At 33.4% G+C, this 19,365-nt stretch overlaps 1 protein-coding gene and 1 pseudogene across 1 annotated transcript; both read left to right on the top strand.

The window, feature by feature from the left end:
- Positions 1-554: 554 nt before the first annotated feature.
- On the top strand, positions 555-5,896 carry LOC108372105 (DENN domain-containing protein 5A-like; annotated as a pseudogene).
- Positions 5,897-7,653: 1,757 nt separating this feature from the next.
- Positions 7,654-18,544, top strand: LOC108372106 (guanosine-3',5'-bis(diphosphate) 3'-pyrophosphohydrolase MESH1-like). Its single transcript, XM_017627750.1, has 2 exons — positions 7,654-8,180; positions 17,745-18,544. Exon 2 carries the CDS (start codon positions 17,767-17,769, stop codon positions 18,304-18,306), a length of 540 nt encoding a protein of 179 aa, XP_017483239.1. The 5' UTR covers positions 7,654-8,180; positions 17,745-17,766; the 3' UTR covers positions 18,307-18,544.
- The last annotated feature ends 821 nt before the right edge of the window (positions 18,545-19,365 follow it).

Below are 19,365 nucleotides of genomic sequence, written 5' to 3'. Positions count from 1 at the left end.
TATTGAGTAGTAATTTTTTGTTTTGTTGGCATGAAAAAAATTGATATTACTATACAAGAAAAATATGCAGTTTTAATAGTTCATTTTATGTTAAAGTTAAATAAAGTAAATCTGATTTTAAAACAATATCCGCTTTTAACAAAAGTGTGCTCTATCAAACGACTATAACTACGGCCTAGGGTCTTTTTTTTTGTTCGGGTTAAGCACTTAATTTTGCACGTAATTTTGCATAAACAATTCAGCCGCAATACTTTAACATAAAATAAACGATCAATTTCACTGTATCTACATATTGTGAATTCCACACCAAGGTAATATTTAAATCTAGCTGATCTTTTATCTTTTAATTTAAATTTTATGTAGTACATGTACGATTTTTTTTCTAGTCGGCGTTTGATTTTTATGTACTTTATTAAAATCATAACAAAATAATCAAGAAAAAAAAATTATATAGATTTTTAAACTGTACCTCCCCCAAGAAATTCAAATAATCCGCCACTAAAACATAACCTAACTCATAAGAAATTCTAATTGATATACCCAACTAACTTACGAAAACGCTGCCACAAATTCGCGAATTTTTTTCTTTTTTCTTTCTCGTTTACTTTTGTCCCGCGCATATAACTTACGTTTACAGGGGCAACAGTTTGCGACGGGTAAAGAATGGCAACAAATGGCGCGCCAAGGAAATTTCCATTGATCAGAAATCAACAAATCGTCTTTCAGCAAACCTGTCGACAGCTGAAGTCAGTCCAGCATTATTGGCGCAGGCGAATTGGACTTTTGTGGAGCGTCTACTTAAAGTGAGTTGTATTTGATGAATCATGACTCGAGTTATTTTATTTTTATTTTCAAAGTTATTACAAAGCTGTACCTGAGTTATTTTGAACACAAATACGCTATTTATTATATATATATATTTTTTTAGGATATCAAGTCGAAAACAAAGCGTATGCTATTGGAGAAGATGGGCACGGAGGCTGTAGCGTTGGGCCTTAAGGGTGACGGTGTTGAGGAAAATACTCTAATTGCGTCTTTATGTGACTTATTGGAGAAAATTTGGTCTCATGGTCTACAATCCAAGCAAGGTAAATCGGCATTGTGGTGTCATTTGCAGGCATATTTGGAGTTGCAGGATGTACGTGCCAATAATAGCACAACAACGACTATAGCAAATGTTGCACCCAAAACGATAGGTGGCAATAAAATTAGTAGCGGCAGTTATTCCAGCACAACACCAGGTTAGTATGCAGCTAAGTTAAAGTATTTAATTTGCATGTGTTTTTTTTTGCTCTAAAAACAATCTGTGTGAAAGACGACAATTTTTGGTCAATACTTAGGCTCGCCCAAGTCCATCAAAGTTGAATGTGCTCAAAAAAATAAAGATTATTAAATACATTAATTAATAATTTTTTTTTTTACTAAAATTGCAATTATCTTCCACATAATTTGGTATATGGAACTTTTTTGGAGAGAATCGAAGTAAGCCAAGAAAACATTTTTTTTAGCACTTGAACTTTGATGGACTTGCGCGAGCTAAGATATTGACCAAAAATTGTAGTCTTTCACACAGATTGTTTTTAGAGCATAATGAACCATATTTTTGCTATTACCAAACAAAATTATAAAAAAACGGATTTTAGAACCAGGCTAATGTACATATATTAGACCGTGCCACCTAACAAGCAAACAAAAATAGGTCGCCGAACACCCCTGATCCTTAAAGTATACATATGTATTTGCGAGGTAGTTTCCATTTTTTTTTTTTAATTTTTGGATACCTTTGGCACTACAATTTATATTTTTCTTAATTCTACTAGCCCGGCCAAGTTAGACATTCAAGCTTACAATAATTCGCATAAAACTGAAAATTGGTAATAGTGTTGCCAACACCATTATGAATGAAATGTTAAGAAGTCTCCATTGATCCCACGCCTGAAAAAAAGTTTATTCAAGATCAAAGGTCACATATCAATGAATTTTTAAGCAAAACGGTAAGATTTATCACAAAAATAGGTGAGACAAAACTTTAGATTATGCAATTATCTATAAAAACTGTTATAACATTTTTTTTTCTAAGGATTACCATTTCTGAGATGTAGCCATCCAAAATGTGTTGGGGCGTTTTTTAACATAAATTACATTAGTTTACAAGAAATCCCACCTGTGGCACTAAACCATCGCTGCCTATGTAAAATTTTCCGCCGAATCTGAATATGAAGCCAAAACATAATAAACTATAATAGTTTTTGAAATGTGGATAAATTTCGGTTTTTAGAGATGTGAAAAAGTGCACTCATTTAATTGCATTTTTTTTTTATATAGCTGGCAAATATTAAATTTCTTTCCACAGTAGTGAAGCTTATTAAATCCTCCACGTAAACGATATTTTCCAACCGGTAGTTAGTAGTTAGGAGTTAATCATACATTCATCGACAATTTTGCAAATAAAAAAATTAAAATAAAAAAAGTTACTTTCGCTAAAAATATCAATATGAAAGAACTTTAGGATTCTTGCACGCAGCTCAAATCATGATCTTTCATAAATACAATAAGGGCCTTCTCATCTAAATAAAAACATATTAGAAATAGCAATCCTTAGGAAGAAAAATGTAAATTGCTTTCGAATCGAAATTCTTGGTTAGCAAAAGTTTAATGATTCTTGGCGAGCTTTAATTTAATTACATTAGGGTGGATCTGGTGGATAAGTACAAGGTCAATGAACTTAGGAACAAAAAAAAATAATTATAATAATAACATCGAAATGCCATTCTTTAAGATCCGATGGTAAATGGCGAAGATTAGACGATACATGTAAAAAGGCGACACCTACGTCATGCCAAAAAAGAGGTTTCAGAAATTGCTTTGCTAAAATATTTTTGGCTGCGAAATTTTTTCTGGTACGGTCTAATGTACATACATATATGCAAGTCTGTCTCTGCATGTGCATATTATGTTCATTCATATGTACATATGTATTTGTATAAAAATGTACTGGTTTTCCTTAGCACTCGCTTGGAATGTAATGCGTAAACGCATGGACTGTGAGTAGTTCACCGCCCAATGTCTATATAAACAATAATTTATTATAACTTTTATAGATTTATCTACATTCCAAACGGATATCGATAATCCACCAAGCCCGAATCGCAGTCGTTCGCGTGATCGTAACAAATTTGTTGGACTCGAGCAACTATGCCCGTTGCCAGAAGTCATTGGAGTTCGATGTCAAGTATGTAAAAAAAACTATACTACGCCACCATTAGATAATACGTACTTACAACTTTTAAAATTTTTATGCTTAGAAACGTACTGGCAATGGCAGATATTAAGACTCACATCGGTTACACACGCGCTTGGGTTCGTCTATCGCTTGAGAAAAAATTGCTTTCGCGCCATTTTAGAACTCTACTTTCTGAGGAGTCATTGCTGCGTTCACTCTACAAACGCAATGCTTTTCTGCGATGCGAAGAGGAAAAAGAACAATTCCTCTACCATCTACTTACACTGAATACAGTGGATTATTTCTCTTTACTAACACGTATCCCACTACAAGTAAGCAGTATCAGCTTGAAGAACTCTAAATTTTTACTTATTCATAATTTCTCGCTTGTATGTATAATTTTTTTATTTAGAACTACCTTATCGTGTAGTAATATTTCCCTCGCGTAAATATGGCTCCTATCATACCTCTAGCAATGTTTGGATAATAGTGTCTGGTACAATGAACGAGACGCAGCGTGTGCCTGTGCCTAAAGGATCTTTGGAGTTTATTTTTCATGTGAATTTCTAAAAATATTCATATTTATTGCAGTACAGTTTATATACATGTTTATTTCCAGTATAAGAACCTCGGTTTATTAACAACAATGCGCATTGGCCACGATAACTCTGGGCCGTCACACAAATGGCTAGTGGAACATGTAGTTATGCGTAATGAGGCTACCAGCCACACATATAAGTAAGTGAATTGTAATAAAAGAGACGATACTCGATATTATTTACTATGCTATTTTTGAAAATACTCCAAAACATAGATTTCCTTGTGGTCGTTGGCTCGGCAAAGGCGTCGACGATGATTCTACCGAACGTTTACTCGTGGGGCAACGCGTTTCAACCAATTCTAAGAATCTGAGGTGCCAACTGCTACTCAGACACCACCACGCACGCGTAGTCCAAGTGTACAACGGCAGGATACAGTGCCCACTTCGGAGTTGCAACACCAGTTGGGCAATTGTGTAATGTTATTGTAAAATGGCATTATAAACCAAGTCGTGATCGCGATGTTGGCACCTTGACAAATTTACTTTGCGGAGATGACGGTTTGGTGAAATGTCTAGAGTGTATTTTCTTATGTGGTTTTCGCTCGACTCGTTTCTTCGGCAAAAATCTTTATATATGGGACTATTTTAGTTAGTAGACAAACAAGATTTTATTTGAAGAACTTTTTTTTTTACTATTTTCTTTTTGAATTTAGCTAAAATTAAAGAGCAATTCGAGCAGTACATGCAACACGAACAGCAACAACAAATGCAGCAGCATTGGATGACTCTGCATCAAGTGTGGATTCATCATTTAGTGATGGTAGCGGCGCAAATAGTTTGCAAAGGCGTGAATTGTCGGCCATTTGGCGTTACTATGTGCATTTGATGGATGAAATAAATGCGGCCGGTAGTCAATTGGGCAAGGATGGCAAATTTCAATTGCTCATATGCCTGAGTTTGCGGTAAGAAAAAATACATCCCCAAGCCCTGTAATTAATTGTTTATAAAAGTTAAGTACAGAGTTTAAATTGTCGACTAACGATAAATATGTATGTTGTGAGAAATTAGCAGATCCATGGTAAGTTGTCCTGCCTAAAATTAATTACATTCATACTGAACAACACAAATAAAGATTTTCAAGCTAGCGGCATAAGTAGCTAGCTCCATTTTTCTTCGAATTTCTCTTTATTACATTTTTGTGTACAGGACATGGATTACTAACATGGATTATAAACAAAAAAATGAAGCGATTTTCGAGTATTTTATAAAAAAATTTAATTAAAGATAGTTTTCTAATAATAGTTTGCATCAGTTTAAAGTGCAGTAGAAAACTAACCCTAAACGAAATTGGAACAAAACTGAAAGAGAGTTGCAAAATAAGTTAATTTTTAATCTAAATTAATATCTTCCTAATTAAGAGCCCTGTTTATTAATAAATCTTATGGAAGGTGGCGACCGGCAACGCCTTACTGTAAAAACCTGCAAATCGTGAGGCACCTGGAACCCAACTAAGGTCTTGCTACCTAAATACTTCAAATATAGCTTTTAACAATTCAGAAGCGTCTGTTGTGTTTTGGGGAAACACATTTTTAATATTTCTTTACGGCCCGCGCCATACCTAAGCCTCTCAATAAATACTTGATTTATTGGCATCTTTGCTGCTGTTTTAATTTAAAAAGATTTTGCTTGTACCTATAAAGCTGCCTATGAATTTTTCATTTAGGACCTTTTCCGTTAATATCTACGATATATGTATGTACATGCGTATATTTATAATTTGATGCATTTTTTTTTCAGTGAACATTTACTAACGCGAATGATCAAGCCCATGGCTATGACGAAGGTCACGCACGAGATGTACGAAGAGGAAAGTTTTCTTCGACGTAAAAATTTACTCACGTTTCTAATTCAAATACTCGAACCACTGGATGATTGCCACATTGTGCTGGAAAATTCAATTACTCAAGGAATTCCATCACAATGTTAATTTAAGTATAAACTAAAATCGCACACATGTACAATTCTAAGTAAGCGATGCATGCGCATAGCTGTCTGATTGAATCCTAAAAAAAAAAAAAGAGAACACAAATGATCTGTGAACTAGTTTTTTTGTGCAGCTAATGAAACAAGTCTTGTCCATTTTGTCCCGTTTTGTAAAAAAATTATATTTACGTATACATATGTACACTTGCTTATTTTAACAAATGGTAAAACTATTGTTTAAATTTTGTAATATAGTACAAGTAAATCAACTGCTTGCCCAGTAACGCAAACCAAAGACTTCCGGCGCGATTATAAACTTCTTTGTTGTTGCATTTTACTTATAAATATCTTTATTTAATTATTATTTTCTTATTATAAATGTGAGGCAAAGAAACAAAGACTTAAGAAAGACATTTCGTTTGGAAATTAAGAGTGATGTGGAATTTGTTGTGCAATTAATACTTAGTAGTTCATAAGCCAAAAATTCGCAGACCCAAAGTTAAAATGTTTGTAAAATGCGTTAGAAAAACTACACTCGCACTGTGTCAAATACTTAGTGTAAATTTTTCTTTTTCATTTACGGCATTTGTTTGCCTTCATATTTATTTATATAATTATAAAGTAAACAAACTATTTCCTTAATATACCAAAGATATTTTGCTGTATACTCACAAGTTTATTTAATTTTTTTCCTCATTATATTATACACGAAATTGTGTAACACAGCTATTCCTTTGTATGAGATTATTTACATTTTTATATGATGGTAATTTTAATTTTGGTTTTTCATTTACATATCCATGTACGTATGTTTGTTATAAAGCCTTACGCATGATTCAATTTATTTTTGCTATAAAATATATTATATACATCTTATTGAGGTGTATATCTTAAGAATTACATAAACATGTACTTGCAACATTCGAATTACTTAACATTTAATACTCAACTGTTGGCATGTTCTTAATACCAATTAATACATACATGTAAACACTCAAATTGTGAATCTCTGCAAATTGTAACTAACATAAAATTTATAAATACAAAAAATGTGGGATACAGTCGTTAATGACGATAACTTATTTGTTTTGATAATTTAATTTTTCGAATTAAATCTGTGTTCATATGGAAAAGTAGCCTATGTCGAAAGGCTGGCTATAGTATAATGTGGCATTCGCAGCATACGATTGCGAATTACTCGCTGGCGCCAAGCTGTTGAAGAACTTTTAGCAAATAAACGTGCAAGAAATAGTTCCGAACTATTAAGTCAATATTCTTATTAAGTCTCATCAAAAAATTCCTTGTCGTTTAAAGGATAAAGGGAATGCCGCATTATACTAAAGCCAGCTTCTCGACATAAGCTACTATTCCATACGAACACAAAAATATAGTCAGGATTGAAGCAATTAAAATATAACCATATACACCACACAAGCTGGTTGTCATAAAGATCTTTCTTTCCGTTCCGGTTCGCAATATGTGAAGTCAGATATTACTTATTTATTTATTATACTTTTTTTTTTATCTATCAAACTTATTGGAAATATGTGAAGGTGCAGTAGTGTGACAGTAATGCATTTCCGAACAAGGGGACGTGATTGTTAATAAATGAATTTTGAAATTATTACATAAAATAAGGTGAAAATTCACACTATTGTTGTAATAAACATTTCTTATAACACTTTAAATAACGCTACTGAAGTAACAGTTCTCGGCAGAAATTGAATCCGAAGAGGGGGTTAACGGTCCGCGATCGGCCCTGTCTGTAAATGTACATTTTGTACATTTTTTGTACTTGTACATTTTTGAATTTACAAAAGCACCGAATATGCAAACGCAAGAGCATATGCACAAGATCCTGAACAGCCCTAGTGAGTTTCATCATCATCACATACAATTCATATTTTGTAGTTGTAATATGGTGTGCCATAGTTCATGGATGTACGTTAGTAAAGATGCCATATGTATGTTTACCATAAACTTTTATGAAATAGGCCCTCGGAATGCAACTCTGTTGCCATTGAACATCGAATTTTGATAAAGCGCAGAGGAGGAGAAATGTTCATCTATTTCATTTCTTTTCGAACGCGATACGAAACAAAAGTGTGCGAAAGTTTTAATTCTGAATAATTAATAATAAAAATAGTTGTTACTATATGTTTTCTTTTTAATTTGGAAAAATGTATAAATTCTCTAAGCATTTTTTAAAAGCACAAAATGAAATCATCAAAGCTAAGTGAAATTTGAGTGTAAAATTGTCCGAATCGATTTTCTGTTGGCTGCTGCAATTGGATTTTTTTACTAGAATTTTATCTGAGTCACGGTGAAAGGGAAACTAATAAACGAGATATAAAAGAAAGAACACGAAGTTTATAAACAAATTTTGAATTGGATTAAATTAAAGTAAATAACACGATTACGGATTAATGCAAGGTAAGGAAAATTCGCAAACTCTTAATTTTATAACAGCCAAGGCAAATATTACGTATTTGAAAGATTTTTTGCGATAGCAGCTAACGCATATGTATATATGTATGTATGTACGTTTGTATGCATGCACGACTATGACTGGAGGAGGGACTCTGCACCAGCGACTATCACAACGTGGACGGTTTTATATTTTGCCACGAAGCCACCTTGCAAACTGTCTAGACACTAGAGACCTAGAAAACCGGGCGTGCGTTTTTCGAAGTACATACAGTTTATGACGAAGGAATGCCATAATATTTTTAGTTTTGATTGCATAATGTTTTCCGCTCAGTGAGAGAAATACAGAGCAGATGCATAATAATAATAATAATAAGCAATTAATAAACAAATGAACGTAGTATTGAAAGTTTCACCATTATGGCTGCATTTCTTTATTCATTCTAAACGATTGGAATAAACTTTTTTACTTATTCTTTAAAGGGAGTGTCTATTTACACGCGCCACGGTAACATTTACCGTAGATCCAAGGTAACTGTTACCCTTCTTAAAATGGGAAGTGGGAGGTGCCATCGCACACATAGGAAAGTATACCCGGCACAATTTCTATCTGGTTACTGTAGAAAAGTGTAGTCCTACCTAACCAGAATCGAACTCCCTTGGGCTAACTTAAATACACTCATCTAACACCCCTAATGACATTGGTCTCACTCTGTCGAAGCACTGGTTTTTAATAAACACTGAACCATGTACAATGTAAATTTCGAAATTATCCTTTTTTAATCGCTTGCCCTGTTTTTATTTTTTTTGAATTAAAGGAATCTGAGCATGCAAAATACTTAATGAAATGTAATCGACGCAAAATATATATGTATGCAACTATGTAATTTTTTTTTTGACGAGAAGGAAGCATAGAAAGGATGTTACCCGTCAGTGTGGGACTTTAACCTGAACTAAACCTCGTATTCTCCAAGTACCGATCCCACCGGCATCACCGTCAAGTTTTTCTTCGGGAGGATATACATACATTTGTACATACATATGTACATATATACTTACATAAATGTCACAAAGAAATTGTTATCACATGTTTTTTTTGTCTTTTGCCACTAAAGGTTATTCTTTCGTAAAATTGGATTGTGTCTGAGCGAGCACTGAAAAAGATCTTCAAGTTGCGATAAGTATTTGAAAATAAACATTTGGGGTATTCTCACAGCGTTGCCGTAGGTGTCGTATTGTGTACGTCGTAAACCTTAAAAGCTTTATTAAATGTTTAGAAGACTTGAAACCTCAACCAACTATTTTTAACACTGTGAAAATTCATTATTTGACTTTTATGGTACCTTATATCCGCCGTAATATACATATTTTTGGCCGTTTAAAGTTTGCGACAAACAACAATACGACACTTACGATACCTTTGCGAATACCCCAACTGAATCGTATGATTTTAATTAATGATTAATGATGGTTGCATTCAATTATATTAAATGCTTTCGTATTATATTTAGTACACTATTGAAACAAACAACAAACATAGTATGTTTAGCAGCAGATATCAAAAGTAATCGTTTGACTAAGCGTTAGCACATTATATTTTAAAATTTCCTTTCAATCCCACAAAATACATGTACTGGACATTCTGTGGAATTTATACTGGTTATGTAACCATTTGCGTAGCTTCAGCCATCTCGGAGCACGTTATTGCCGTAAATGAAAAATATATCAAATATTTTTCATTGTCAGTAGGTAATCATTCATTTCATTACTTATAAAGCATAAAATTATTACAATAATACCTGAAGATTAGTACTACGGTAATTTAATATTAAAATAAAAATAAGAATTAAGACTAAACAGCGCTTAGTACATCATGTCAAACATAGCCTGAAGAATAACATTAGGCAAAACTACACTACCGGACAAAAATATTTGCCCAGAGGATTTTTCACAACATATGCAGCTTTTTTTTTCGATGATCTATTATAAAAATATGGTTAATGCTACTACAAACAACATAAAAATACAATTTATAAACCTTGTGTGAAGCTCAGGAAAGTTCTATAAATTTTCGTGCATGTTTTCAACTTTTTGATCAGATTATTAATAATTTTTTTTGCGTATGCAGTTTTGTAGCCCGCTAAATTTTAGTATAATAAAGTGCAAGTAGGAAGTAGCTAGGACCTCCCGCCTGCTTTTGGCATTTTTTTCACACATTTTCTTTCATAAAAAACTTTCGAAAATCCTTTATATGGAAAAAGTCCAATCACTTGCCACAAAAAAATCTCCAAAATAAGCGCAATTTTTTAGAATATTCAAACTTTATTTTCAAAATTTAATGGGCTACAAAACTGCATTCTCATAAATAAAAAAAAATAGGTTTAAAAAGTTGAAAATTTGCAAGAACATTTTATTGAATTTTCTTGAATTTGGCACAAAGTTTAGAAATTGTATTTTTATGTTTTTTGTTGTAGTATTTTCCTCCATACAAAGTATGGGTGAAACTTTTTTATATGAACGAAGATGCGTAGAACCGTGAGAAAAAAAATATTAAAATTTTTTATGAAAATTCGTTGAATTTTTCTTATTTTGTATAAAGCCTGAAGCCTGGGTTTACATGATTTTGTTTTAATCATAATCGATATATTTATAAAAAAAAATTTAGCTTGAAAAATATTGTGAATTTATAAAAATGAAATGGTGTATACAGACTTGCTGTTAATTAAAATAAAAATTAATAAAGTAACGAAACTACGAGTACAAAACACTCTTAGGGCCAGTTTTTTAGTGCCAGTTTAAACTTAGATCAAGTAAACTGCGTTTAAATTGAACCCGCTGGCTGGCTTAGTTTCAACCAGCCAGCTCGAGAGTTTACACTAGGTTTAAACCACAGCCGTGCACTGAAAAAACTGGCCCTTAAAGCTGCTTTTGTTTAGACTTGCAATTATGCCCTGGAATCGAGTTTCAGGTACGAATAGCACTGGGTAGGTTCAGAAGGCGCAGAAGTTGAGCGCAACGTTTTTACAATCGCAACAGATACTGAGCTGTTGCGCCTTCTGAACGTGCCCATTGATGAAAAATAGTCTTGTAGACGTTAAATAATTGTAATTCATAATTGTGCAGACTTTGGGAAGTATATATGTACAGTCAGCGTCAAAAATATGAATAAGCTGACGTTTTTCTTTGTTAATATTTTGCATTGCAATTTTTTGAATTTTTTTTTATAAAAATATAGTTCATTCAATACAAAAAAAACCAGCAGAATCAATTTCTTTCAATTTCGTATAGAACTCAGGGAAAATTCAAGAAATACAAAAAAAAATTCATCAAAATTTTCCACTTTTCAATTCCATTTCTTAGAAAAGTTTTGAGTATATAGTTTTGTAGAAAAGTCTTCGAAAAAAATTGCAAAAAGAAGAAAATAAGGAAAACAGGAAAAATGTTTTCATGTAAGCTATGAGGTGCCATATTGGAGATAAACAGGTGTCAAAAAGTGCCAAATAGAAAACTAAAAGTGCCAAATTATTTTTAAGCGAAAAAGATGATTTCTTTTTTTGCCATTAAAGGCCTGTATGCAGCTCTCAAGAAAAGCAAAAACTCCATATAAAATGACGTACAAGAAATGGCTAAGAAATTATCTTGAGACAAATTTCCTGCAGACAGTACGCAGTTCTTAAGAAATTTGCTACACTTTCTAGTACGGCTTTCTAAAGTTTTTTGTGAAAAAAGAGCACAAGGCAACCCCTGTTTGCAACAGAAAATATGTCCGTTCTATTATTTCTTGAGGAAAGAGCGAGGCAACAGGCTAGTGAAGTATAAGTTGTCAAAGTGGCAATTTTTTTCTTGACCGTTTTCTCGAGAGCTGCATACCAGGCTTTAGCAGTAAAATAAGCAACAATTTCTAAAACAAAAGTATAATACCAAAATAAAGTAAATCAGTGCTGTAAACCTTAGAAACTGAATATTCTAGTTGAGAAAAAGTAGTACACGCGATAGACTTAACAAAAATGTATTGAAATATTATAAGGCGAATTCATATAAGGTGGTAGCGGTAGTACAAACACTAACATGTTTTTTACTTTTGCTTTCGCTACACAAATGTCAAATTTCAACTAGTCCTCGCTCAAGGAGGAAGAGGGAAAGAAAATTACAACGCTCTTATTTCGCACTCACTCGAAAGTAGTTTTGAGATATGTGTACCGCGGCGAATTAAAGCAGCTGTTCTAGGAACACCACCTTATATGAATGCGCCTTGTTATAATACTATTTTTCAAAAGAGTAATTTTGACACCCTGTGCCAAATTGAAAATTTAAGTTCCATTTGAAGTGAAAAGGGCCAAAAAGGGCACGATTTGAGCCAAGTTGGCTGAAAAAGGCCGAAATTATTTACGTACTACTAGTAGGAGTCCTACTTATGCTTGTGATTATGAATGAATAAAAGTATTGGTATGCACATATGTATGTTTGTATGTATGTATAAATGTCCATATTAAATAAATTAAGTAAATATCGTCACTAGACACGTATAAAGGCGCACTAGTGTTTTGACGGCGAAAAAAGACGCGTAAAAAAATTTGATAAAAAAAAGACGCTTAAGAAAAACTTTGGCGAAGAAAGACGCGTGACCATTTTTTGCGAGGTCAACTTTTGAGTTCGCGTCTTTATTCGTGTCTAGTTACGATGTATACACTTAGATTCTCCGTAAAATCTCGTATGGTTGTTGATTTACGAAAGTAAAACTTCTTAAGTCAAATAAGTATCGTCATCGCTTAGTTTCTTCTTCGCCGTTTTATTGTTGTGCGGGTACGTGGCGTGACAGCTTTTACTTCGTACCATATCGCGATCATCCGCTCTTTGGTTGTTTCGAAATACTTGTTCATTAATGGCTTTTATTTAATCAACACTTGTTCATAATATGTATTTACTGTACATTAGTCTGATTCAATTGATAATCTTCAGTATATAAATGTACATATGTATGCACTAGGGTGCCTATCGAAAATGTTTTTTTTTTTTTTTTGAAATTTCAAGACCCTATCCTCTAATTTTATTAATTTTTATGAGAAATATTATTGCTTACTTTTGTAGATTTTTTATGGTCAGTTAGAGGTCGCGACCTGTCGATTTAGGTCAGAAAATAGGATTTTTTAGATTTATGAGTTTTTGAATGACTATTTTTGATTCGATTTCAAAGATCGAATATGATCTGAGAAGAGGATGTATAAGCCTTTAAAATGGTATATAATAATCTATTATCGGACTAGGCTTGCTGGGATTTTTTATCGGGTAAACTAAAAAAAGACCCATATTTATCTTAATTTTTTAAATTTTGACCATCGATAATTTATACAATTTCAAAATATGGAGTACTATCTAAATTTAAATCTATTTTAATATAAACTGATACCTCATTTATTGCAATCGCATACAAATTGTCGAATTTAGACGACTTTTCTTAAATACGGCCTTGAATTATATTTGTTCGATTTCAACAATTTTCAATATGGCGCTTAAGAAGCCTAAGCGCAATGTTTTTACCAAATTTTGTTTTAAACTATACAAAATTTAGGAAAATTCAACAAATTTTCACAAAATTTCAAATTTTTATTCCGAACTTTTAGAAAATTTTTGAGTATGCAGTTTTATAGCCCATACAATTTTAGTCTAATGAGGTGCAAGTTTCAAACGGCTAAAAAAATCGCGTTGATATTTGAGAATTTTTTTTTGGAGGCTACTTTTTGGGGTATTTTAATATAATAAGCGCAATTTACAAAAACTTGAGTTGATATTTTGAAATTTTGTTGATGACGGTACACGGTTTTGGTAAAAGCTTAGACGATATTTTTATATAAAAATAGCAAAATATATTTAGCTCGACAAACATTACGAATATTTGAAGAAAATCAACACGTGGTCATATGTTTTAGACACTGTATATTTTCCCATTATTTTGCCTTATCATTTGGAAAATCTAGAAATTTTAGCACAATGTTGTTTATTGAATTTGTGCTTTATAACAGTTTTAATTTTATTTTTAAATACGAGTATTAATCACATTTTTGATTTGCTATTATTGTAATTTTTGCTAATCCAAAACACGGAAGCTAATCTCTCGTAAAATTTTATACATGTAAATAAAAGATTATAAATGTGCTGAAACCCATATTCTGCTGCAATTAAAGTTATACTCTATGCAGAAGTACACAGAGGAGCTCCTATTTTAGGGCCTCAACCACATTTAATTCTATCGTTGGTATGCTGCATTTGAAGCTGCATATATTAACAAGGAACGTTCGTAGGAGCACGCCGCGAGAGTGCATTGATTTCGCCACTTTGATGGTTTACCACTATCAACTCAGAACTACTCAAACTCAACCGGGCGGGAGTACAAGTAGTGGCCAAATTGACCAACGAAATTTGTCAAAAGTTGTTGCTTGAACTAACTAGCTCCTTTGGCCGCGTGCTAGGTCACTTGCTCAATTTGGTAAATACCCCTCATGTAATCATATAAAACTAAGAAGAGTTCAGAGAGAGAGAGAAATAGATGCTCTTAATGTTAATTCATATATATTTCCTATATATATACCTTATATTCAATGTCTGCTGTAAGACCAAGAGTTCCCGTATAGAAAAAATGTTTGTGGATCCCACGCGCAACTGAAATGAGTTGTAAGCGTTTCTGAGGGAATAAGAGTCTCGCATGGTTCGGTTTCTCTAATTCTAAATCACCGTATACCGATAAAAAGTTCTAAGTCTACAGGCCAAGCTCTTTAATTTGACATCAAATTTTTGAAATTTGAAGAATCGGTGCAGATCTGATGACTTTCACGTATTATATACAATGAGCGCCAAAAATAAGTATCCTCTGACGTTTTAAGGATTTTATTTTTTTATATTTTCCATAAAAAAAAATTTCTTATTTTTGTATAAAAATATAGTTCACACAAAAACCACGAGAATAATTTTTTTACATCATACAGAAATTTAAAATTTTTCAATTGGTGCTACCATTTCGTAGGGCCTCGGTTCAAGCCCAGTTACCAACATCGAAAAATTAAAAGAAAACAAAAAAGTTTTTTCTAATAGCGGTCGCCCCTCGGCAGGCGATGGCAAACCTCCAAGTGTATTTCTGCTATAAAAAACAACTTCTCATAAAAATACAATCGCCGTTCAGAGTCGGCGTAAAACTGTAGGTCCCTCCGCTTTGTGTGACAACGTCAAGGCGAACGCCACAAATCGGAGAAGAAGCTCGGCCAGACACATACATATCTGAAAAAAATTTTAGTTTGCAGTTTTATAGCCCTTTTTAACCGACTTCCAAAAAAGGGGGAGGTTATCAGTTCGTCGGAATATTTTTATGTATGTTACCGCATATCTTTGGACCACGTCTACCGATTTCGATAATTCTTTTTGCATAGGAAAGGTAGTGTCTCAGAGGTGGTCCCATACTAATCTGGTTAAGATCCGATCAGCGGATCATGAGATATATATATATATATTTTTTTTTTTTTATATGGGAGTTGAAGTCGGTTTTTTTTTTTGCTAAAAATTACTAGTTAGTATAAAAAGTGCAAGTTTCAAGTCGCTTAAAGCAACCGTAAATTTTTGAGAATTTTCTTCGCTGAGGGTGTTGCGTACCTTCTTCCATATAAACAAGTATTTTTTAAGCAAAATACCAAACCGACTTCAATTCACATGTACAAATTTAAGAGAACTGTTAATATCTTCATGATCCAATGATCGGATCTGAACTAAAATTAGTATGGGACCACCTCTGAGGTACCACCTTTTCTTTTCAAAAATATTATAACCATCGGTTTACGTGGTCCAAAGTTATGCGGTTTCATACATAACAAAAAAAAAATATTCCGACGAATTGATAGCCTCCTATTTTTTTAAAAGTCGGCTAAAAAAGGTTGTGTTCATGCATTCAAATATTTGAGTTCAACTTTTGAGTTCAACTTTTTAAACAACTGGCAAACATTTACAGACATTTTGGTATTCCACTTTCTTCTGGTCTTTCCAAATATCCTTGTTTTTTATATTTTGTGACTATGTACGGAATAGTAGTCGGTTTACCTGGAATCCAAATTACGCGAGCGTCAAATTTAGAGCAAGAGTGATCTTAAAAGTGACCTTTAGGATATATGGGAGAATATACCCCACGATATTACCCGGGGCTTTGTTCACTCTATGAATGGAAGGCTTAGAGGCATGTCTAAGTTCACGTAACGGTGACGACTTTTTTATGACTGAAAAAAATACAAAGATCGACTTTTAACGTAATTATTGTATTGAGAGATAATTTTTTAGTCGAACTTTTGAAAATCTTAATGACATTCTACCTTAATAATAATAATAATAATAATATCCCAACGGTTTTTACCCTCCATTCCCGCCCATCCGCACGAGGGGCGCAGTCCGCATGACGTACGGAACCAATATTTTAAATTTTTGTGCCGAGTCACGATAGGCAGGAGTTTGTTAAGTGTCGAGATCTAAAACTGTTCAGCTACAGAACTAAATTCATCAGCTGATTTTATGTATTTATGTCAATAATTCACTTATTGAGAGAGGAGAGTATCGCTTTCTTAATGCTGAAAAGCGGATCTGATATATCAAACGTGCTGGAATGAGAGTTAAAATCCTGGCATAAGCAACGGAGTGGGTCGTGCAATTCAAAATTGGTTTTACAAGCTTTCAGAAATATGGGACAAAAGTGTCTTGATACGCGTGAGGGAACATTAAAGCTTACATCAGCCAGAAGAGACGGACTTGAAATTGAGCCTGTCAGTATTTTGAAGAAATTTCATTTTATGTAGTTTATAAAAAATTGTGTTTAGAATTGTTTTCAAAGTGAAAAGTCAAACCACAACTGGTAGTTAACAGACGATTTTCAGTACAAAAATTGACCGTTCGACGATTTTTGGTCTTTTATCATCGCGGTAAACTCTCATTCTCCTCTCGCCCATAGAAAATCTGTTTTCAGACGTACATATGTAGTGCCTCGGGCTTCTTACTTAGTGTGTTGTCTTTATGTTATATTCTGTTTATCACACTGAACTGTCAGTTTAACAAATTCAATTTCCCATTCAATTTGGCTTGATTAGAACTATTTTAAGCATAGCACGAGCCATCCATCCATATCTATTCATCCAATTACATGCACGCAAATAAGTAGGAGGTGGGTGCTTTCAGCTGATATTGGTAACATATGTATGTATAACAAAAAGTTGATTGGCATTGAAATGCATTTTATAACTCTTATTTATTATTCAACTAACCATATATTACGTAGTATGTACGTATATAAGTATATCTGCATATTTGAAAGCTAGAATTTCATGACGCACAGCGATAAGACCACCTGAGTATTATAGTGTTTGTCCTAACAGCTGAGGTTTTATGGGTGTTTTTACCTACTTTTCCTTGAATTGTTGAAGATATATTTTTGCGAGCTCTTTTTATGATGCGATAATGTCCAATTCAATTGTATTGACTACTTTTATTTTTTCTACAATAATACCTACATACATATATTGAAACAAGTATTGTGTGCACTCTCACCAGGCTGATTTGAATTTTCTTCAACATGGAAGTGATACAACCCACCGCAAAATTAATGCAAGGTTTGCAATTCGCCGCCAGTAAACACCGCATGCAACGTCGCAAGGATAATGAGACTCCCTACATCAATCATCCCATTAATGTGGCTACCATACTGGCCGTAGAAGGTGGCATTTCCGATGAAACTGTACTCATTGCAGCACTTTTACACGATACAGTCGAGGATACCGATACCACATTTGAGGAAATTGAGACACAATTTGGTGCCGACATTTGTAGCATTGTGCGAGAGGTCACCGATGATAAGTCATTGGAGAAACAGGAACGCAAGCGTTTGCAAATCGAACATGCGGCAACGTCAAGCAGCAAGGCGAAATTGGTGAAGCTTGCAGATAAATTGGATAATTTGAGAGATTTGAGCAAGAAGCCGCCTATCGGTTGGTCGGTGGAGCGCCAAGAGCAATATTATGTTTGGGCCAAGAAAGTAGTGGATAATATGCGAGGCACGAATGCTGAGTTGGAGCAGAAATTGGATGATATTTTTAGGCAGAAAAATTTACTTTAAAGTTGATTTCTTGTTGGAAAAAAAAAAAATGCTGCATTAAATAAAAGCGCGTAAACATTACTTTGTTGCTAAACGGAAATTTAAATATAGATAATAGCCGTTGTTATTAAAGCTTTATTTGATAGATATGTACACAAGGCTGTTTGTTATAATTGCAGAAAATTTTAACGACATTGTTTTGGAGGTGAATAAAACAAATGTGTTAGTCGTCTTCGCAGAAGAGTTTTTTTTTTTGTTTACAGTTGCGGAGTTCAAAAATACCATTAAATGACCCAAATTCTTTAAAAGCGAAATATTTTTCAAGATTTCTACATCGACTTGAAGAATGATTAATGTTCCGACAATAAATAAGCTGAAAGATTTTAAAACTTAATCAGAATCCCCGGATTTTCCATTTAAAAATTAATTGAAGAAAAATATTATTAAGTACACAGCAGATAATTTAGGTAGGCCTTCTTAAGTGAAGCCACCCTAAGAGGCCTACCCAAGAAGGGCTGAAAAAGTACTTCCTTGCATGCCTTCTAGAAGGGCTTATCCATTTAGAATTTACGCGAATGCATAAATTTTTATTATTTAACATTACGAATGAATTCCAATAAAAATTCAAATTACAATAACACATATTTGATATAAACTTTAAGCAAATACTTCAAAGATGTATGATTTTTATAAATTAAAGAAGCAACTTTAAAGAACTTCTCCAAAAGGCCATCTGAAGTACGTCCTATAAAAGCCCTTCTATGGGTAGCGAAAGAGGAAGCCCTTCAATTTGTGCCACTCCATACAAAAAGAATGGAGAAAGGATTGTAGAGTGGAAGGCCTCTCGATTCTCAGGAAGGCCTTTCGGAAGGGCTTTTAACTCCTGAAATTATCTACTGGGTATTTATATCTCGCATCTTTTAGGTAAAATATCTACACTTATACTACATTCCATCGAAAGCTTGCGCCTCTTCGAGGAAAATTGCAGAGCATATTTTTTATTTTCGAATACATTTCTCACTTCATCTTTGATACGATTTATTTGTTTAATATTTCCGTCGTTTCATCCAATGAATTCCT

The sequence above is a fragment of the Rhagoletis zephyria genome, unplaced genomic scaffold (assembly GCF_001687245.7).
Source record: "Rhagoletis zephyria isolate East Lansing unplaced genomic scaffold, Rhagoletis_zephyria_1.1 Rzeph_scaffold_05441, whole genome shotgun sequence".
Lineage (NCBI taxonomy): Eukaryota > Metazoa > Arthropoda > Insecta > Diptera > Tephritidae > Rhagoletis > Rhagoletis zephyria.
This window is presented reverse-complemented; position numbering and strand designations above follow the sequence as displayed.